We start from the raw sequence: 24458 nt of genomic DNA on the forward strand, positions 1-24458 counted from the left end.
TGTGGTAGCAAGCTTTAAACTACATTCTGTTAGACTACACGTGAGTTCCTGGAAGCCCTGGATCCATGGGCTTTAATAAGAAGGCACAGTGTGGTAAACAGAAGGCTGCTTTGGAAGAGCTGGAAGCTGCTGGCCTCTGGAAACTTCCATTTACTCTAGGCTCTTCTACTGAGAAGAGCTGACAGGATTACTCGTTAGGGCACAGCTGCAAACACTTCTGTTCCAGGTAGTCTAATCTGTTACATTCTACTACAAAATGAAATATAAATATTAAATTAGTTAATAGAGTAAAAGCTTAGATCATGCATATATTATGTAATTGTACATGCTGTTTTGAAATGCTACTTAAGGTAAATTTGTTAAGTTTCTTTTTTCTTTTCTTTTGTCTTTTTGCCATTTCTTGGGCCGCTTCCGCAGCATATGGAGGTTCCCAGGCTAGGGGTCGAATCAGAGCTGTAGCCACCAGCCTATGCCAGAGCCACAGCAACACGGGATCCGAGCCGCACCTGCAACCTACACCACAGCTCACGGCAATGCTGGATCCTTAACCCACTGAGCAAGGCCAGGGATCAAATCTACAACCTCACGGTTCCTAGTTGGATTCGTTAACCACTGAGCCATGACGGGAACTCCTAAATTTGATAATTTTTTAATCTGAACTTCAATCCTCACTCCATCTATTTCCTCTTTCACAGCCACTCATACTATCAAAGTGTTATAAGCGCCACAGTTTTAGGGATAAATGAAAAAACTTATAAGTATGTCTTCAAAATTTTTCTGAGAAAACTTAATGGGTCACTATTTCTTTTTTTTTTTTTTTCCTGGACACCGTTTTTATTTTTTATTTTTCTGGCATATTTATACTGATTTTTATTTTTTCCATTATAGCTCGTTAACAGAGGTCTGTCAATTTTCTACTGTACAGCAAGGTGACCCAGTCACACATACATGTATACATTCTTTTTTCTCACATTATCCTCCATCATGCTCCAACACAAGTGACTAATTATAGTTCCTAGTGCTATACAGACTAAAATGATATTCGTTTTTTGTTTGTTTGTTCAAACGTGCCTTTAAAACTTACTGTTAAATAAAAACTCTAAGTGTTAAATTCATGTTGTAGGGCTGAGTTTGGCTCCTAATCCTCTACTAATGTTGCAGTTTTAAGTATATGACAGTATTTCTTCTTTTTGAATTTAGACTTTGGATATAGCCCCACTACTTCAACTTTTACAATACTTTAAATACAACTTCACATTACATTCAAATGGGAAAAAAGGCTTTCAATATTACCATCCAAATCACTGAAAATAATAGTGAGCAGGATAAAGAGGAAGACAGCAGAGACGATTCCTTTAAGGGCATATTAATCCATATGTTTATATATTTGGTGGGCCCATTTAGCCAATTATTTAATACATACACTTGTCCTCATATATTTCATATTTTTCTTCACAACGATTTTGTGAGAGACTGAATTAAAGTTGAGATAATCTGTCCTGCCCCATTTTTCTGACTAGTCTAGCAAATCTGTCCTTCAAAAGGATTACTTGCGCTGACAATATTTTCTTAGGAAATTAATCTTGGTTCCAGAAGTTGCCATTCCTTTTTAAAAATCCATTCTGGAATCATGCTAGAAAACATCATGAAAGTCACTGATTTGTGAATTATTCTTGTTGAATGTAATGAATACTTTGGCACCTACAGTCTAGGGTACTTAGCTCACTCTTTTTACATGCCTCAGAAGATCACAGGCCATGTTTCACTGCTTTCATTTGTGAGTCCCTGGATCACCATTCACCTGGACAGGCAATTATGTACATATTATCAGCAGACAACAGCAATTGCATAATAGCAATCTTTTCACTACTCTAGGGTTTCTGTTGTCCTTCAACAATGTCCCCTGTCAAAAAATGATCTTGGTACTGAGGAAGAGTAGTGAAAGAAGAAACAAAACACAACCCAGGAATTAGTGAAGAAAAAATTAAACAGGTCTCACTCAATCTTAATTTCTCCTTTGGTTTACTACAAATTTTCCCCGCAAGTAATGAGCAGGACTATTCTTTTCCATGGCTTCCTTCATAATGTGAATATTACTTGCATTATATTACATGAGGATGATGATTTGCCTGTTCTCTCAAAGGATATATTCAGCAGAAAGAGGAAGTAAGCTTCTTATTTTCTGTGTAGCAGATTTCAATTTAAAATTTCACTTCTTTGTTCACTCTCTTAAATTAACTGTATGTGGTAAGGGAGAAAAACAAATTTATGACCAGCCACAATCTGCCATATATCACTATATACATTCGCGACAATAATTAGCAGGTAATAAAATGTGCTTTTCCTGCAGATCAGTGGTCTCAAGGCACACTTTTTCTGCCTATTTTATGAGAATGAGACTCAAGTGATCCTAATGGTATGCTAAGAATGGATTAGAATAATAAGACCATAACTTATAAAAGTAATACAATTAGTGTTGTTATTACTTTATAATCATCATACATTAAGTAAAAAGATTAATAATATTTGCCATTAATTTTTGCAAAATCTGAATATTGATAGCTACCCTTTTACCCATATAAACAGCAGTATGAAAAAGTAATTACCAAAAAACTTGATGAATTAACATAACCAAATGAATTGTTTGAATTACAAGAAAACTAAACAACTATTTTGATGTAATTATAATATTTTTGCTTAAACACAGTAAAGACGACAATCAGAATTTCTCGAAACCTTCCTAAACAAACACATATTCATATGATCTGCAGTAAGCATTTGGCATGCCCTAAAATGACAGATGTGATAAGAGTGACAGATACAAATATAGGCTTCCCAGCATATACATAACTAAAGAAAACTCGAATAGACAAATGGCACAGAATATGTACAGAAAAGCATGCAAAAGTGCTTAAGCATCCTTAGAAGGTCAGGACAATGGCAAAGATAGGCAATAATACAATGTTACACACTGCGCTGGTCCGGATTTTCTACAGAAACGGAACCAATGGGAGAGGGGGAGGGGGAACTGAGAGTTATGTACATTAAGGAATTAGCTTAGGCTGGCATTTGTGTAAATCTTAGGGCAAGAATGCAGGCTGGAAGCTCAAGACAGGATTTCAATGTTACAAACTGAGGAAGAATTTCTTTTTGGGGGAAACTACCGTATTTGCTCTTTAGACCTTCAATTGATGGGAGGAGGCCCACCTATGTTATCTAGGATAATCTTTATTTAAAGTCAATTTATTATAAATGCTAATTAAATCTACAAAACACTTTCACAATAATATCCAGACTAGTGTTTGACCAAACAAGCAGCACAGGCCAGCTGAGACATAAAATTAACCATTACTTAAACCTAACAGGTTTTATTTACCAAATTAAAAGTTTATATGTGTTGGTAAAAAGCTCAGTGAATAAGCACTTTCTGGTATTGCTTGTTATTTATAAATTGGTACCCACAATTTTATTCGACAAAATCTTAAACTATTAATAACAGTAAGAGTTATAATAATAACAAAAATTCTTGCCATATAATTAATTTTACTTCTAGACATCTATGCCAAAGTAAAAATACAGAAGAGAAAATAATATATGAGCAAAATTACTCATTGCACTCTATATACTGGAAAAAGAAAACTGAGACTAATCTAAGCTCCCTACCCTAGGAAGCCACCAGTACAAAGCCCACCTGATAACAGTGCTAAAATATATCCATTTGATCTAAACCTAACTAGAATAGTTTCAGGTTTCATACAAACATACAAAATGTGAAATATTTCATCTAGAACCAAATTGAATATATCAAATCTTCTATGTTCTAGATTATACAATGTATTAACAAGAGGCAATTTTAAGAGAGTTAAAAGAAAAAAAAACAACACAGATGCTAATCCTATGGAGTAAATTAGCTTCATTATTTGAAATGAATCAAATATTCATTGTAATCATCTGCCCAATTTACATTTATTGAAATTTCTTCAAGAACTTCATAAAAATCTATACTTTGTTAACCAAAGTGGAAAAAAGCACTATTTATAAATAAAATAATGTTGCAGTCTATAGTATTATATCTTGAAATAAAACCTGTAAGATCTGTTTGGTAAAAATAGTATAATGCAGTAAGAGGGCTGAAAATGTCCAGAATTATATATCCTGACATAAAGACTATGACACGTTTGAGTTTCACAAGGCCTAATTCTAAAGTAAAAATAATAATGCCAGGATTTTAGGTAGTTGTAAACTAAAACTACCTGTTTTTTTGTAATTTAATTAGATGGTAAAGCTGAAGTAGAAATGCTGAAGTGTGACAAAAGAGGCACTGGGTTTTTTTTTGTTTTGCTTTTAAGTGCATTCAGTACAGAGAATACAATATAAGAAAAGGAATGCAATATCTGAAATCAGATATGAGCCCTTCAATTTACTAAATGGTGTGATCTTGGGCAAGATACTTATGCTCTCTAAGATGTAATTTTGTTATCTGTAACATGCAAGAAATTAAGGCTATTACAGGAGAATATTGCAGGGATAAAATGACCCGGCTCTAAAGCAATTAATATAGTATAAGCAGTAGTAGACAATATATGCTACTACATTTATAAGGAGAAATTTAAAAATTCAAACTTGCTATAGGATTTTATATATACATATATGTTATTATAATTACAAAGCAGAGTCTCAATTCATATGCTCTATTTTTTATTTAATTTCATGTCATTTAATTTTTACAAATATCCTTTAGGATCTGACATAAAGAAGCTTCTTTATCATGTATTCTTGTATTTTATAAATGATTATGCTCAAAAACTCTATACCTTGACTTCAGAATTTCAAAAATTAATATATTCAGTAGAAGAGCAGTGTTCACGTTTATGAACAATGTTCCAAAAAGGGTGACTGTGAATGTTATAAAGTTTCTTTATAATAGAACTGAAAATCTATACGAGATAAGTGTGACTACTGAACTTTCTTGACCCTCCTTTCTCCAGAATACCTATTGATAGTGAATTATAAACTTACTTTTTACCTTTTCCAGCATTATCTGTCATAGACAACCAGCATATCAACAGTTTCAATTGAGTTTTTATTAAATTCTCCTTCTATTTCTGACATTTTTTGCTTTAAATTAAACCCAAATTTTGTTACCTATTAGATGTGTAATTTCATACCGGCTCAATGATTATCCCCCTACAATCTCAGTGTCTTAATAATTTAACTAATTAAATAATGCATGATATGGATGCACTATGGTACTAGACACACAGTAAATATTCAACTGATGGTACTAATTTTTGTTTATTAAATAAATAATTCCTGGTTACTCTATTACTACTTAACTTAAAATGAACTTATAAAATGTCTTTTAATAAAATTTGTCCAAAATTCTACTTGGACAAAAGTCGATACTTTGTACAGTACCACTTTTGCTTACTTTTTATGAAAACTTATTTGAAAAGCAGTATTCATTTGTTCACATTTATCCTCTGGGATTTTGTTTTATGAATATCTTGTAAGTCACAGATGATTAATACTAGACTTCTTATAATGTAAGAACATGATAGTTTTACTTGTTGGTCAGACTGATGCCATTTCTACACCAATGCAGTAGGATAAAGTGAGATTAGATAGTCCTCCAAAGATTTCGATGTCATCTGGGCCTACTCTTTTCTTACCAATTACTCTTATTTTACTGTAGTTGCCCACTACTAGTTTGACTTTCCACACTAGGCTATAAGCTTCTGGGGATATAGAACTTTTGTTGTTAAACCCTCAGGATCTACTTCAGGGCTTGGTATAATAAAACTTGCAAAAGTGTTTATTGTTCTTATAGAATAGCTGACAAATGAAAAGTGAATAAAATAACGGATAATATATATTTAAGCGTTTTGACAAATACTTAGAATATGAATATTCTGTTAGATATTATAATTATTTAGTAACCTTATTTTCATTTTGACTGCTGAACTTAGCTTTATATTTTGTATTTTTTTATCAATTGAGATATAAATGAAACATAAATTTCAGGTGGACAACATAATGACTCGATATTTGTATATATGTAGGTAGTTATAAACCAAAGTATATACAAAATCTATACACAGAAAACGGCAAACCACCGATAAAAGTGATCAAAGAGGACACAAATAAATGAAGAAGAACATCATTCTTCATCTATCCGACAGTTCAATAAATCAATAAATTCGCTGATAACACAATTCAAATAAAAAAACGAAGTTTTTTCGTAGGAATCAACAAGCTGATTCTAACATCTGTATTAAAAAACAGAGGAATTAAAAGAGTCAAAAAAGGTTTGTAAAAGAAAAAAACTTCTAGAAATCACACTACCAAATGCAAGATTTACTATAAAGCTACAGTAATCAAGACTATGTTCTCAATATCACTGATAATTAGAGAAACGCAAATGAAAACTACTAAGAGATACCACCTCACACCAGTCAGAACAGCCATCATTAACAAGTCCACAAATAACAAATGCTGGAGAGGGTGTGGTGAGAAGGGAACCCTCCATCACTGTTGGTGGAAATGTAAGTTGGTACAACCATTATGGAAAACAGTATGGAGGTACCTTAGAAAACTATAGATAGAACTACCATATGACCCAGCAATACCACTCTTGGGCATATATCCAGACAAAACTTTCCTTAAAAAAGACATGTGCACCCACATGTTCATTGCAGCACTATTCACAATAGCCAACACATGGAACCAACCTAAATGTCCACTGACAGATGATTGGATTAAAAAGATGTGGTATATACACATGCAATGGAATACTACTCCATCATAAAAAAGAACAAAATACTGCCATTTGCAGCAACATGGATGGAACTAGAGACTCTCACACTAAGTGAAGTAAGTCAGAAAGAGAAAGAAATACCTTATGGTATTGCTTATATGTGGAATCTAAAATATGGCACATGAACCTGTCTACAGAAGAGAAACAGATTCACAGCCATGGAGAACAGACTTGTGGCTGCCATGGGGCGGGCGAAGGGGTAGGATGGACTGGGAGTTTGATTAGTAGATGCAAACTATTATGTTTAGAATGGATGGGCAATGAGGTCCTGCTTACAGTGCAGGGAACTATGTCTAATCTGCTGGGATAGAACATGATGGGGGGTGATGAAAGAAAAAGAATGTGTATATATATGTATGGCTGGGTGACTTTGCTGTACAGCAGAAATTGGCATAACATTGTAAATCAACTATACTTTAATAAAAAATACAAATAAAATAAAAAAGACTATGTTGATACTAGCATACAGAGTAATAAATTACAGTGCCTAGTCCAAAAAAAGGACCCACGCATATATGACCAATTAACTTTCAACAAAAGACCAAAGACAATTCAATAGGAGGAAAGGATTTTCATAAGCGGTGCTAGAACAATTGGATACACTCAAAAAAACAAAACAAACTTTGATCTATACTTCATGCCATACACAAAAATGATTCAAATTTAACACTTAAAACTTCCAGAGGAAAATTTAATTTTTTTGATGTGGGTTAGGTAAGAAGTTCTTCTATATGACACCAAGAGTACAATTCATGAGAAAGAAAACAGCTAAATTGAACTTCAGCAATATTAAGAACTTCTGTTCTTCCAGAGACACTGTTAAGAGAATATAAATATTTACAAATGACATATCTGATAAAGGATCTGGATGTAAAATACCTTCAAAACAAAATAAGACAATCAGGAGTCCCATCATGGCTCAGTGGAAACAAATTTGATTAGCATCCATGAGGATGTAGGTTCGATATCTGGCCTCGCTCAGTAGATTAAGGATCCAGTTAAGCTGTGGTGTGTGTGGGTTGCAAATGCAGCTTGGATCTGGCTTTGCTGTGGCTGTGGCATAGAGTGGCAGCTACAGCTGTTTTTCAATCCCTACCTAGCTTGGGAACCTCCATATGTCGTGGGTGCAGCCCTAAAAAGACAAAAAAAAAAAAAAAAAAAGAATAATGAGCAAAAGAAGGGAACAGGTATTTCATTAAAGAAAAGGTGAAGACAGTAAACAAGCACAGGAAAAGATAATTATTAGTTAAATGCAAACTGAATATAACCTAAATGCATATTAAATGCAAGGTAGTGCAAATTGAAGCCACATGAGATTCCACTACACAGCTACTGTAATGGCTGAAATTAAAACAAACAAACATTATTGTGCCAAGAGCTGCTGAGAATGTAAAAAAAAAAAAGACAAAAAACTGAAGAACACATTGCTGCTGGGCATACAAATGGTACAATCACTTTGAAAAACTGTTTGACAGCTGACATCAAGTTAAGTATATAGATACTTAACAACTCAGATATAAAAATTTTTTAACTTATGTTTATTCCAAAATTCCATGTGAATATTTTATAGAAGCATTATTCGTAATCACCAAAAACTGAAAACGACCCAAATTTCCTTTAACTGGTAAAAGGACAAATAAATTGTGGCATATTCTTACAATGGAATACTACTTCAAAATGGAAGGAATAAACTGATGGTAAATGTACAACATAAATGCATTTAAAATGTATTACAATAAGTCAAAGAAATCAGTCCCAAAAGGCAATATACTATTTCGTTCCATTTACATGATATTACAGAAGGGGTAAAATTATAGGGATATATAACAGATCAGTGGTTGACACGTATCAGGGATGAAGAAATAACACTGGCTACCAACAGCACAGAAAATATTTGGAGTGATACAGTTCTATATTTTGACTATGGTTTCTTATATGTCTGTGTCTGCCAAAACTCACAGGACTGTACTTCCACATGGATAAATTTTAAGGTACACTCATTATACCTTTTTTAGTAAAATACAAAGGTAAAAAACCCAATAACCACCCGTTTTGAATGTAAAGAACTGTGTGAAAGCAAATCTTCTAAATGCCAGGCCTAATATCGAGAAGGTGATAGAAGTTCTTTTTGCTGCTATTCAAGGGACTAATCATCACAGACAGAGCAAATGTTAGTGAATATGGGAAGAAGAGCAGCAAGGTTCAAGAAATACAAATAAAAGGACAGAACAAAATGAGACAGAGGTCACTACAGCAACATAACTAAATTCAAAGATCAAAACCAATGGGGAGGAAGCCAGTTCATAGGTCTATAATCATGTACGTACATAATAAATACATGTATAATCATTGATATAGATGGTCAAATCTGAGCACTGATGCGTACTGTTAAGACATCTCCTGGCTGAACTTGAACCAGGGTTCTCTAAGCCCTCTTCTCTATTAGGCCTCAACAGTGGCCCCCATCCTGGCCAGGCCAACAAAGCCCAGTATTAGCAAGAATCCTGCTAAGGCTGTTGAGAAAGAATTCCCCCAACCTTTGATAACCGATCAAATTCCTCATTCCCCATTCTTGATAACTGACCACTCTTCATTTCTAATCAAATTCCTTATCCCTGTGCCTAACATCTGAACCCTTTTTACTGCCCTCAACAAGAATTCTGTTACATCAGTTTAGTGAGATTCCCTTACCCTTGATGTCTCACAGTAATTTTCCATTCACCAGTCCCCCTAACCTGCTTCCCAAGCTCTAAATCCCCACTTCTTCCTGCATTCAGAGTTAAACCCCATCTCTTTCCCCATTGACAATAATCTTGACTCCTATCATAATAGTCTTGAACACATTCTTCCTTACCAATTTGATAAGTATTAGAATAAGTTTTTCCTTAGCAGTACATGTGAAAAACACACACATTTTTACATACCGTGATTACACACAAGAAGCTTTTGGGTAGGAAAAAAACTGGTATAAGAAAAATACAGTTCTCCAAATAGCTCCTATCCATATATACCAAGCTAGTGCAGCAACAATGATAACGGTGAGAGCCACATAACACTCTGTCAGAAATAATGGTGTAAGACAAAAAGTTAGTAAGAAGTTTATCAGATGTAAACTGTTTTTCCTCTATGAGACTTTGGGAGCCCCAAGCAGGAACTGGATGGGAAATGCTCTCTCAAGGTGCAGACTTCTCATCCAAATATAAAGTTCTAAGGGCCATTCCTGCTTCAGGACAAATTATCTCATAAGTCTCCAGGAAAAAAAAAAAGTAAAAAACATTGATCAGCAACGAATATTCAGGAAGTATCCTGACAATTACACTTAAATAGCTTTTGCAGTGAGTAGTATCAGGAAATAAAAAACTTATTTTATAAACATGCTGAAACTCTTCAGAAAGTAATTTCAACATTTTTTCTATTTATTCTTGTTTTTTGAATCGTATGTCCCATATTGATCATAGCCACTATATATTAAGCATATATCTCAGCAAAGTTTTTTGTAGAGACAAATTTCAATTCAAAATAAATTTTTATACTGAAAAAAATCTTGAATACATAGTTTTCTTAATGCAACATATTCATTTTAAAAGGTTATGTGCAAACCACAACATTATACATAAAATCACATTTCGTATACTTTACATTATGATTTTATGGATAAAGCCTCATTAACAATAAAATTTGCTTTAAAATATTTAATTTAAAATGTACTTTATAAACAAACATTCTAGACCAACTCCTAAACTGGGTATCAAGAGATGAACCTTAAAGAAAATTGGGGAAAAATGATTACAGTAGATAAATATTAAAGTAGACTACAAAAAGATTGCAGACGCTGCTCAGATCCTGAATTGCTGTGGCTGTGGCGTAGCCAGCAGCTACAGCTCCGATTCAACCCCTAGCCTGGGAATCACCATGTGCTGGGTACAGCCCTAAAAAAGATGAAAGAAAAAATTAAATTTTCTTTTTATTTTTTGGTCGTCCCCCAGGCATATGGAGCTCCTCGGCCAGGGATCAGATCTGAGCCGTAGTCACGACATAAACTGCAGGTGCAGCAATGTCAGATCCTTAACCCACTGTGCTGGGCTGGGGATTGAACCTATGTTCCAGTGCTCCCAAGATGTCGCCATTCCCATTGCGCCACAGTGGGAACTCCTAAATCCTCTTTTTAAAAATATGCCTTTTTTAGAGAAGTAATCCATGTACATTTTAGAAGGATAAGGAAATGTATAACAAAGTAGAAAGAAGATAAAAATTACCTGTAATTCCACTTTCTAGAAACAACCACTATTAATTTTTACTTCTGTCTTTCCTACTCATTTTTTCTATAATTAAGTGCATAGTGAATATACAATACCCTCATATTATTAAAAGCTCCTGCAAACATGATTTTTACTCTTAATGATTGTGTAAGGTACCATTGTCCAAGTGATTTACTGATCATTCCCAATTGTTTTACATTCGAGTTGTTTTAAATTTTTTACTATGACATCACAATGCTGTGATTAAAGCAAACCCTGTGTAGAAAAAAAAAAATAAAGTAGACTACAAAAAATAATGACTATTATAGCCCATAATATTACCAAAATGCTAGCTAATTATACTCGAAACACTTGGGTTATCTGCATTTGTTTTCCGTACCATCTTGTCAATAAGAAAAATTACACTCTTTCCTCCACCAAAAAACGTCTGATTTTCAGTTCTAAAGCATTACTGTCTTAAATAAGGGGAAATGGTTTTACCATTGTTTCTAATGGATTCACACATGGAATATACCCCACTAGCATGTGATTTAACCATAGGTCACTGGGTTCACTGCTAACTCCTTGCATCTAGTTGTTTTCTCCATGTACTTTTGTCTGTGCTTCTTTTTTTCTATATTTAAGGTGCTAAGACCACAATATTCTTCTGCTCTGCCTAAGCAGAACAAGAGTGAGTGTCTTAACAATCTATCTGCACCAATTTTCCTCTAAATGAATGTGGGGAATATTTTAGATCTCCTATGATCTGGAGATGATACTCAAAAAGCCAAGTGTGATCAATTCCTGTGCAACACACAAAAGAACCATGTGATATGCAGGACATGTAGGAGACCAGGCATAAATCACTCCTTCCTTAATCTTAAATAAACCCAGATATAATTTTCTCCCATTTTAAATGCACTCTAGTCAAAGTAAATTTTAAGAATTGAACTAACTCTTTAAATATTGGAAACTTTTTTTCCCTTCTCAGTCATATTTTTGGAAACTTTCAAACATTTATGTTTAAATCTTAACCACTTTTCAACTAAAATGAACACTTATCTACCACCCTGCCATACACACAGACAAAACAAGAACTTACTTGCTTAGAACCCAAAATGACTTCCTGATTACATTTATTTATCAAAATAATATTTCCTAATTGTGTAAACTCTGCAATAAGGTTTCTACATGCATAAACACTTCTGTGATAAAGCCTGCATTCTCAGAAATATATTCAATTAGCAGTATACAGTTTTTGAAAGATGGTGAAGCCAAATGAAATGAAAGATAATGCTAGCTGTTACCAACAATTATAAAAACTTCAGTGATTTGACACAAGTCTCCTTTCTTCTTCACCAAAGTGTACCTAAATGACAGATTCCCTCCAAATGGTAATTTAATCTCCTCATACTCATGGTTCTGTCACTGACAAAGAACTGAATGTTTTTCTTACAGGCAAAAGAAGAAAGAGATAGCAGACAGAGCCCATTTAATTCTTAACCATCGTGGCCAGGAAGTGACACACATTACTTTCATTCACAAATCACTGGTGGAAAGTAAACTACACAAACTTTGCTTATGGTCCAAGGAAGTCACAATATGAATTAAATTGCTGACTCTGAAGAAAAATATTTCATATCAACTGTTTTTTTGACAAGTATTTCAAGGGAGCATTTAAGCAAAAGAGGCTTTTACAAACTGCCTCAACTCTATAAAAGCAAGGGAAAAGGCTCCCTTTGGAAGGAGCAGCTAGCAAGGGACAACACTACAAATAAGAGAAAGGACAAACTTTGGTGGGTAGTTAGATACCACTGCCACGCCTACAGAGTACATATAGAAAACAAATTAAAAAATAAATGATAAGCTCATCAAAGTAAAATTATAGAACACCAAAGATAAAGAGGAACTATTAAAAACTATAAAACAAACTATTTACGAAATAGTACCTGAGCTAACAATGAACATCTCATAAACAGCAATAGGGATTCGAAGACAATGGGATAGTATCTTCAAGGAAAACAATTGTTATAGAATTTTACATAGCAATGAAATCTCATTCACAAATTGTGTTGTAATAAAAATTATCAGGAGTTCCCGTCATGGCGCAGTGGTTAACGAATCCGACTAGGAACCATGAGGTTTCGGGTTCGGTCCCTGCCCTTGCTCAGTGGGTTAACGATCCGGCGTTGCCGTGAGCTGTGGTGTAGGTTGCAGATGCGGCTCAGATCCAGCACTGCTGTGGCTCTGGCATAGGCCGGTGGCTACAGCTCTGATTCGACCCCTAGCCTGGGAACCTCCATATGCCGCAGAAGCGGCCCAAAGAAATAGCAAAAAAAAGACCAAAAAAAAAAAAAATTATCAGGAAAAATATTTTAAAAGTTTGTACTATAAAATTTTAAGACTCTAATGTAGGAAGTAAACTGAACACATGAGGAAGGAGAGAAGGCAAGTAAAAGGAAACAAAAAAATTGTAAATACGTGAGTATATCATAATAAGAAATGTAAACAGCAACAATAACAGTTTGGAGAATTTTTTTTTTTTTTTTTTTTTTTTTTTAATGGCTGCACCTGTTTCACATGGAAGTTCCTGGGCTAGGGGTCAAATCAGAGCTGCAGCTGACTGCCTACACCACAGTCACAGCAACACTGGATCCAAGTTGTATGTGCAACTTATGATGCAGTTTGTGGCAATGCTGGATCCTTAACCCACTGAACAAGGCCAGGAATCAAACCCATGTCCTCACAGAAACAACATCTGGCTAGACAAAACCTACTGAGCCACAATGGGAACTCCAAACTTGGAGAATTTAAGAACAAACTAGAACTAAAAACTAAACAAGTATGGATACCGGGAGGTAAGAGCAAAACCATGGTCAAGTCTGTATAATGTTGGTCCTACAGGGAAGGAGGAGGAAGGAAAATAGGACAGAGAAGTTGAGTCTCAGCAGCTTTATTTTAAATTCCTTCACCCCTCCCCCAATTTAAAAGATCTGAAAAGTATGTTATAATGAAATTGATCAAATTCAGAACACCCTAACCCAAAATATACACCTTGATATATGGAATATTTTAAACTAAATGAATTTGAGAAAAGGCAAGTGTGAGAAGGACTCCGTAATCTCCTCCTTCTTGCCTGAAGCAAGTCATAAGACCCTCTTGCCAGAAATGCCCTCTGTACCTGGAGAAAAGGTGCATTCTTATCTCTGATGGCACAGGGATCCCAAGAGGCATCTAAATGAACAGGTCTTGCTAAGTTTCCCCTGGTGTACTACACTTAGCTCATCCCCTTTTGTCCTATCATATTTTTTCATGTCCTTCCTTCACCTATCCTAGTACAAATACACTCAATATAACTGTTTCTTTGGGTCTTTATTTCCTTTTGAAGCCTCCCCTGTCACGTAAAATTATATTATGTAAATCTGTATGGTTTAATTTTGTGAGTCTGCCTTTTATTTGGAGATTTTTAAAAAGAGGCACAAGAAATTATAGGGTTTATTATTAAGTAATCCAAATTACTAATAAAGAATAAAAGATACCATTTGAAGTGGCTTCTTAGTTTACAAAGATATCAAAAATTTACATCTCTTTTCTTTCATCACATCCCTGATGTTGAAAAAACACCTAAATGAAGTAGAGAATGGGATCCCTTCCTCTAAATTTCTCAAACTTGAAGGTTGAGGAATTGAGTAAGATAGAGGCACTACTACACAGTGTTCTGCAAAGTTCTCTAAGTATCACCTGATTTGTCTATTAGAAATATATATACTTTGGCTCCAGCTAAATCATTAGGAATAAAAATTAAGACAAGATTATTAATCTTCTTAATAAATATCTCCAGTATTCTCATTATCAAGACCTTCGGAAAACACTGCCCTAAATAATGTTTCCTAATATTGTGGAAACAAAATACTCTCCTGGATTCTTGCTAAAAATGCAATAGATTTAAGTACATAAAAATGCTATTTTTGTAGACAAAAAACAGCTAAATATTGCCAATTTCACAAGGTTAAACCTCATATATTCCTTTGCCTCATTAGATTTACTGCATCATACTCTGCAGGAAGAGGAATGTTATTAACAAGTAAAATAGTCAAAGCGATCTTCATGATAAAGAAAATTTGAAAAAATAACATAAAGAGGGAAATTAAGAGCTCAAGCTCCTAAAATGAACCAAGTTACATCAAATCCTGTCCTAGATCAGAGAGGCTGCAAACCTCAGTTCAAATCTATTCTATAGCCTGATTTCTACTGAATTTTTATTGAAACCCAGCAATGCTCATTCATTTACACATTGTTTATAGCTGCTTTCTCACTATATCAGCAGAGTTAAAGAGCTGCAACAGAAAGTCTAAAATATTTACTATCTATCCTTTTTGGAAAAGAGTTGCCAACTTTTCCTTAAAGCAACCACAAAAATAACACATCAAAGACTGGATGAAAAACCAACAGAGGGCATAAAATGAAATCAAAATAATCCAAAAGAAGGCAGGAAAAGAAGGGAAGGAAAACAAAGAATATATGGAACATACAGGAAACAAATAGCAAGATAGTACATTTAAAACCCCCAAAATACTGACCATCACATTAAATGTAAGGAGTTTTAAAAACAGTGAAAAGGTAGTGATTATTGGATTAGAAAAAGAAGTAACAACCTTTACATGCTTCCTCTAAGAAACCTATTTTAAACATAAAGATACAAGTTAAAAAGAAAAGAAAAGAATAGGGAGTTCCTGTCATGGCTTAGTGGTAATGAACCCGACTAATATCCATGAGGACGCGGGTTCCATCCCTAGCCTCATTCACTGGGTTAAGGATCCAGAATTGCCTTGAGCTGTGGTGTAGGTTGTAGATGCGGCTCAGATCTGCTGTTGCTGTGTCTGTGGCATAAGCCAGCGGCTGCAATTCTGATTTGACCCCTAGCCTGAGAATTTCCATATGCCGTGGCTGTAGCCCTAAAAAAACAAGAAAAAAAAGAATAAAAGGACAGGAGAAAATATATCCTTCTAATAATAATCAAAAGAAAGGTGGAGAAACTATATTAATATCATATGAGGAAGATTTCATAGCAAACAATATTATCAGAGAAAGAGATGGGCATTTCATAGTGTTAAAGGTAAAAATATATGAAAAAGACATAATAATCCTTAATGTTTATGTTTAATGTTTATGTATGAAAAAGACATAATAATCCTTAATGTAGAAGTATGTCAAAATTGCTGCGGGAAAAAAGATAGGACTGCAAGAAGTGTTTAAATGCATAAGTACAGTCAGATATTCCAACACCTGCCTCTTATTAACTGGTAGATAAGTAAAACAAAAATCTGTAACAACATGGAAAACTTGAACAACATAACCAAAAAACTTGATCTCAATGATCTTTATAAAAAACTCCACCAATAGAAGAATGTACATTCCTTTCAAAGAACATTTATCAAGAGCTATCTGGACTATAAAAAGAATCCTAAAAAAGTATTTAAATACTCTGAAGTATATTCTCTGTCTACACTAAAATGAGGTTAGAAATCAGTAAAAGAGGTATATCTGGAAAACCACAAAATATTTGAAAACTAAATAACACATTTCTAAATAACCCAAGGTAAAAACAGAAATCAAAAGAGAATTTTTTTTTTGGTCTTTTTAGGGCCACATGCGTGGCACATGGGGGTTCCCAGGCTAGGGGTTGAATCAGAACTGTAGCCACCAGCCTTAGCCATAGTCATAGCAATGCGAGATCTGAGCTTCATCTGAGACCTACACCACAGCTCACAAAAACACCACATCCTCAACCCACTGAGAGAGGCCAGGGATCAAACCTGCCTCCTCATGGGTGCTAGTCAATTTTGTTGCTGCTGAGCCACGATGGGAACTCCAAAAGAGAAATTTTAAAGTATTTTTTATTCATGAAAAATGAAAACATGACATTTGAAAATGCGAGATCCATGGTTAAGGTAGTAATTAGAAAGAAATTTATTTCACTATGTGGTTTATTTAAAGAGAAAGATTTCAATCAGTGACCTAAGCTTCTACATTAAGACACTAGAATAAGTGCAAATAAAAATCCAAATTGAAATTAAACTAAATAAATGAAATAATAAAGATTAGAGTAGAAATCAATGATGCAGAAATCAGAAAAAATAAAATCAATGAAACCAAAAAATCTACTCTTCGAAAAGATTTACAAAAAGTGATAAACCTCTACAATAGTAATTAGCAAAAAAAAAAAAGAAGACATAAATTACTAATTTCTGGAATGAAATAGAGCACTAAAGTTTTCTGAAAAACATGCATTCACATTTATATCTATATATAGCTCAAGAGAGACAATATATATGTATATAGATTATTTATAAATAAATAAAATATATATGTGTGTATATATATATATATATGTGTGTGTGTGCGTGTGTGTTTGACAAAAGTCAGTATCTATTCCTAGACTAAAAACCAGGAGTAGAAAGAAAAGTACTCAACCTAATAAAGGGCTTTCAAAAAAATATGTATAGATAACATTACATCTAATGATGAAAAACTGAATGCTTTCTTCCCCTGGTCAAAAACAAACAAACAAACAAAGGCAAAGATAGCCTTCCCTTAACATTTGCTAGATATTCAGCCAGTGCAATAAGTTAGGAAAAACGAGATAAAAGGCCTCAAAATGAAAAGGAAGATGCAACTATGTCTCTATACTCAGACAATATGATCACCTAGTCACTCTATAAAAAGGTGCTGAAACTATTAAGCGACTTTTTTTTTTTTTTTTTTTGCTTTTTTTTTAAGCCACACCCACGGCATATGGAAGTTCCCAGGCTAGGGGTCGAATTGGAGCTACAGCTGCCAGCCTATGCCACAGCCACAGCAACACAGGATCCAAGCCAAGTCTGTGACCTACACCACAGCTCACAGCAATGCCAGATCCTTTACCCGCTGAACGAGGCAGGGATCGAACTCACAAACTCATGTTTCCTAGTCAGATTTGTTTCCACTGAGCCATGAAGGGAACTCTAAAACTATTAAGTGACTTGAGTATTACTACAGAATATAAGACTAAAATACAACAATTAATTGTATTTCTATATACTAGCATTAGGTACTGTGTAATTAAAACTTTTAAAAATATAAAAGTCAAACTAGCATTAAAAATTATGAAATCATAATTCTCTGGTGGCTCAGTAGGTTAAGGATCTATCTAATGTAGTCACTAATGTAGCACAGGTTTGATTTCTGGTCCTAGAACTTCAGCATGTGGTGGGAGTGGCCAAAAAAAAAGTAAAAGCTATGATATACATTGGGATAAATTTGACCAAAAAATGTGTTAGACATGAATAGCAAAAATTTTTAAACACTGCTGAAGGAAACTCAATATTGCAAAGTGGTCAAATGCACCAATATAGATTCAATGCAATCCCAATCAACATCTGTGATAATATAAGAAATACAAACTAAGTCTTCATCCCCATTGCTAGCAGAGAGCTTCTAAAGCCTTTGGAATTTCCAGAGTAACAGGAGTGAAAAGAAGTATCTTTTGTAATTCTTCAGACCCTTTCTACCACAAGTTTATGCTAATGAGGACCACATATGAGTTTACACTAATGAGGAGTTTATGCTAATGAGGAGACTCTTGGTAGGCTGGGGACTGACTGTCCAAGGAACCAACCATGTGATTGGAAAGCTGTTAACATTCAGCCTCACCCTCTTCAGAATCTCTAGGGAAGGGAGAGGTACTAAAGATTGAGTTAATCAACAGCGATCACTGATCTAATCAATTATGCCCATGTAATGAAACCTCCATAAAAACTCCTCAACAACAGGATTCAAAGAGCTTCCAGAACAATGAATAACTCAAGGTCCCAGCATAATAACACCCAAAAAAGTACCCATTCTTGCCCTAACCTTGCCCTATGTATCTCTACCATTCGGCTGTTTTTGAGTTGCATACTTTATGATAAATTGGTAATCATAAGTAAAGCATATTCCTGAATTCTGTGAACCATTCTAGCAAATTATCAAACCTCAGGAGGTTTTTTGGGATCCCCTGATTTATAGCCAATTGGTCAGAAATACAAGAGACCCAGGGATTGGGACTGGCATTTGAAGTAGGGGTATAATCTTGTGGAACTGAGCCCTTAACCAGTGGCGTCTGCAACAACCCTGGGTAGTGTCAGAATCAAAATGACTTTTAAGACACCCAGTTGGTGTCCACAGAGAACTGGAGAATTGTTTGGTGTTAAAACCCACACATTTGATGTTAAGGTTAATCTAGCATTCATATATTGTAAGTGGCCCCAGGGTAAATGTTCAAAAAGTTAAAAGGCTGATTGGCTTTTTCACATCACACACACACAAAAATATGAACTTCAAATAGGTAGCCTTTCTTCTACAGACTAGAAATTAGAAAATTTGAATCCTAGTCCTGATTCAGAGAGTAGCCAGACAATTGATCTTGGCCAAGAATAACAAGTTGAAGATAATTAGCCTATCTCAACTAAACACTTAGAATGCGTCAAGTCCTATTCCAAGCACTATGCAAATCCAGTCATATATTACTCATAACAATCTTACGAGGCAGGAATTACTTGTGTATACATCTTATACATGAAAGAAAGGAGGCCCAGAGAGGTTAAGGGACATTCTAAAGTAATATAGCTAAGTGACAAATTATTCCGGAGTAATTTAAGCAGTCTGACTCCAGAGCCATACTTTTGACTACTCTCATTAGTATTAACTTGCTTTTCTTTCAAATTCTTAATTAAAAAATACAAAAAAAAAAAAAACAGAGAGACACATATACACAAAAAATTAAATTATTCTTAAGGAACAGTTCAGCTATTATTTTTATTAAATTTACTCATCTCAAATTTCAAATATCTCAAGAAATATGATTTGAAAAACATGTGGGATACCATTTCTACACTTTATGTAATTTTACCTAATAACTATATCCCCCTTTAACGTTTAGTTTTTTAAATAGTATTTCATCATACTGAATTGCTCTATTATCTTCTAAATGTCCTGTGTAGTCTTGAGTGATCTTCACCAAATATTTCTCAACTGATGAACAAGGGATGTCTTTCTACTTACTTAGGTTATATTTAATTTCTTTCAGCAATGTTTTGTAGTTTTTGGTGCACAAGTCTTTTATGTCCTTGGTTAAATTGATTCCCAGGTATATTCTTTAAGATGTTATTGTAAATTGAATTGCTTTGTTAATTTCCTTTTTGATTATTCATTGCAGGTGTATAGAAACATAAGTGATTTTTACGTGTTAATCTTTTAAGCCGCAACTTTGCTGAATTTGTTAATTAGCTCTGATGTTGGCTATTTTTGCCAAGGCCATTATAAGAAAAAGACAAATTTAGTACTGACTTTACAAGGAAAAGACAATTCTCAAATAGGTAATAGAAAAAGATCAGAAATTTGGGGACCTGCAGGGACAACCATCTTCTCAACCTCAACTTACAAAAGAAAACACTGAAAAGGCCTTTGAGCAATAAAGACTAACTAAATTAAACTCTGTAGCAAGTATTAAAATAAGTATATACTAGTCAAATCCACTGCTAAAGATTTAATGGGTTAAAGTGTCTTCCAGCAAAGACTCATTAAGACTGTAACTATCCTGTACATGTTTACATTTGGACCCTATGGTTTGGGGAAAAGAGATCACTGAGATTTCTTCAACCCAGCTTTAATAAATGAAGTTATCTTTAATTAGAAAGAGAGAGAGAGAGAGATAGGCAAGCATGAGAGTTGAAAGCATATAAACATGTTAAACCTAGAAGGTAGGTCTCTAAAACAACTGCGGGTTTGTGACACTGAAAAATATTTAACAGAACTGACTCCAATCTTGGTGATGGATTGGCATGTTTATAATCTAGACCCAATTTTTTTTTCTATTGGTATATTTTCTTCCTATAAATAGTTCCTTTATATAAAGTTGATTTTATTTTCTTCTACTTGGTTCTATGTTACTCAAAAGTATAGCTGGGAACATCTTGCATGTCTTACTTATAATATGACACATACATACATGTTCTTCAACTGTTTAATGTAAATCAGCTAGTCATGTCTGCAATGTCTTCTAAAACATTAAATCAAGAAAAGAAAAAATAACGGAAAGATAAACATAAATAAGTACTTCAAATTCAAATATTACTTATAAACCTTAAGTCACTAAAATCATTTCACATGCCATGATACATTTATGATTATCTCTTTTGCTGCTGTTATTTGATGAATAATATTGTAACTCATAAATTAGCATAAGAATTATCACTAGTTTTGGGGAGATCCACATATTTTAGGCCTTTAGTCCTATTTTTAACCTATCATAAAATTCCCAAACTTTAACTTTGAGTTTACATAAGCATTTTTTTTCTCCAAAATACACCAAGGAAAGTAAATGGCATGAAACTGAATAAACAGTTATACAGCTCTCAGGGGAAGAGAGTCAGAAGAAAAGTATAAATACATAATGGATGTGCAATTTTATTACCTGAGTATTTAACAACTCCTCACACTTGTGCGCTTGTTTCTCAATTGCAGAAATGTACTGTTTTTCAATAGCTTCTACTTGTTGCTTAACTGAAGATTGCAGGAGTGCCTAAAAACAAGCAAAAAAGTCATTTGGACCACAGACAAAACCTGGAGCCTACTGTTGGCATGCGGATTTTTTTGACAGTTGTATATATCCGAACTACGATACTCATCTGCATTACAAAATACACATCTGTGAATATTAAAGCACATTCATATATAACACTACTTTAAGCTTTCGGTTTTAGTTTTTCTTGTTGCCAAGACTCCAGGTTTTTGGCTCAGATGTTCCTTCCACACACCTTCTTCATAAAAAGACCAAGTCACAGAAGATGATAAAGAAGGTAAGTAGTCCTGTTAAATATAAATTCGGTTTAGTGAAGACCACACAGGATGAGAGGCCTATGAAAGCAGCTGAAAAAAAAAAAAAAAAAAAAAAAAAAAAACCAGACATATTTCACTGGCTGACAAAACTCCACATCCTCTGGGCACAGTGCAATATCCCATGGGCCAAGCATGATCGTCAAAGACCACAAGTCAAGTGAAAGCAGATGGAAACTTTGAGCAATTTCAAACATAAAAGAAGTGCCCCCCAGGAAGTTCACGCCCCTAATGTGAAAAGGTATAACTCGAAGTGTGGAAGTCAGAATCTCCAGGCAGTATTTATAAAAAGTAATAAAATTTGGGGGACTAGACAAACTCAAGTGGACAGTGTAAATGCTGGAACTCAGTCAGTTAAATATAAAGATGTTAACGCTGTTCCAAGGGAAGCCAAATCAGCATTTGAAGATGTTCTACCCACTCACTTCCTTGTTGGAGATGCTTGGATTATCATCATCTGTTTTCCCTTCCTTTTTTTTTTAAAGGCAGTATATGTTATAGTTAACACATTCCCAATATTATCTTACATGCTATTTATAAATCCTAAATCATTCTAACATATTCACTTAACCATACACATAAGAACTCTTTAGCAAATATTCTATTTTTGAAGGTCTATCTGGATAATAAACTACTCATAATCAAAATAGTAAGTTGAAACAGACACATGTCTTATAGAGAACAGACCTTTGGCACAACTCACTAAGAAAAGAAAAACAAGCCAAATCTCTCCAATAATCTCTGTTTTGAAAATAGATTTACTTGGCTGGAAACAACATGCATTAAGAAGCTAAATAAATATGCATGTATTTTAAAAAACTGAGACAAAATATTTTTAAAAACCTGTGAATAAGTCTCAAATCTTCAGATAATTAACTTTTTTTTTTTGCAAATGTTAAACTGTCTGATGATGCTCCTACTCCTATAATTCAACAGTCATCATTCTGAAGCTGCAGAATTACTAGTAAGTTAGTAAAGGAAAATAAAGCTCTGAGTGAGGTTTAACCAAAACATAAAGACTTGTTTAACAGAACTGCTTGAGCCCTTCATTTATACATTATATGTCCTCTAAAGATTCTATTAAGGTTATCTTTTAAAGATAATAAAACTTAACTTCTTAAACTGTCACTAGATGATATAAAGCTCTAATATATCGTTGGTAAAATATACTACACTATTTCTTATAGTTCAGAAAATTTAAAGAGCATTATAGCTATGGATAATTCTCTCGAGTATATTCATGGCATTTTTTGCAAACTGAAAAATGCAATTCATTTTTAGGGACTTGGGTTATGGCAGAATTGTTTTGCTTAATGGAAAGAAAAGTTTCCACTTCCCTATTTGCCTTGATTCCAAATAATCCCAGTTTAAATATGCAAGTGTGATTTTTTTCATAAATTATATCCTTTGGAGGGACAGGTAAGTTAATGAAATAAAATAATATTTGCTTACCATAACTAAGAAACACAACTGAATGGTACTTTTTACCTCTAGTAACTGATGTGTACACTGTATACTCATTTTTTCCCCAAACTGCAAGGTGACAAGAACCATAGGATAATGAGGGTCAAAGTTGTAGTTATGGAACATGGAGAAAAGCTATGCAACCGGCCTTTCCTATAGCTCAAACCTCTCATCTTAGCCCCATTCAGTTACTTAAAGGTACTCATCTATGAAAAAAGGAAAGAAGGGAGGTGACAGGAACATCAAGATTAAAAAAGAAAAAGTCTATCCTCACTGAGTTCAGTCTACTGTTGAAGAGAAACATTCTCTAGATAATCACACCCCACAGGTATATGCAAGGTGTTTACCAGAGATAGAAAAGATGCTTAACGCCTGCCTATGAGGCTCACTGCTATTCAGAAAACATCATATAGGTAAGAATAGCTGGAGTTAACAGTAGAGGCAAATAGAAAGGAAGAAAGGTAGAAAAGTAAGCAGGTGCCAGATACTAAAACAATTTGTATGCCATAACAAGACTGTTTAAAAATGTGGCCTATAATAGTGAAAAGTCAAATTATTAGTCCCACAGTCCAAAGAAGTTTATATACAAAAACTGTCTTTAGAACTAGAATATTAATCATTATGGACATACTTAGAAATACACAGTGGTATTAGGTGTATACTTTTACAGCCTGATCTATCATCATATAACTGGATATTTATTTTCCTACATACTTTGCAATAGTAATTGCCTTTAAATGTCTCATGTACTCTAAGTATGAAAATGAATAATAGTCTTTTTAACATTTCTCTGTAATTTTTTTCTGTAATTGTCTCTACAGATATCAAAGATACAAGGAAGCCTTCCCTTTGGCTTGAACAATACTATAAAAAGATATATGAATGAATTATTTTTATAAGCTAATTTAAACACTGCTCAGCACAAATAAAGCATAAAGACTCATGATATGAACAGGCAGCAAAACAAAGATGTACACAAACATTCTATAATGAAAAAAGTGCTACCAAATGCAGGGGATATTTTG

At 34.0% G+C, this 24458-nt stretch overlaps 1 protein-coding gene across 7 annotated transcripts in view; it reads right to left on the minus strand.

The window, feature by feature from the left end:
- Positions 1-24458, minus strand: part of CCDC91 (coiled-coil domain containing 91) — a 387500-nt gene that overhangs the window by 156442 nt on the left and 206600 nt on the right. For all 7 annotated transcript variants that reach the window (XM_021090992.1, XM_021090995.1, XM_021090994.1 and 4 more), the window contains 1 exon segment: positions 21548-21655. In XM_021090992.1, the coding sequence (XP_020946651.1) occupies positions 21548-21655 (108 nt within the window).

This window comes from Sus scrofa, chromosome 5, assembly GCF_000003025.6.
Source record: "Sus scrofa isolate TJ Tabasco breed Duroc chromosome 5, Sscrofa11.1, whole genome shotgun sequence".
Classification (NCBI taxonomy): domain Eukaryota; kingdom Metazoa; phylum Chordata; class Mammalia; order Artiodactyla; family Suidae; genus Sus; species Sus scrofa.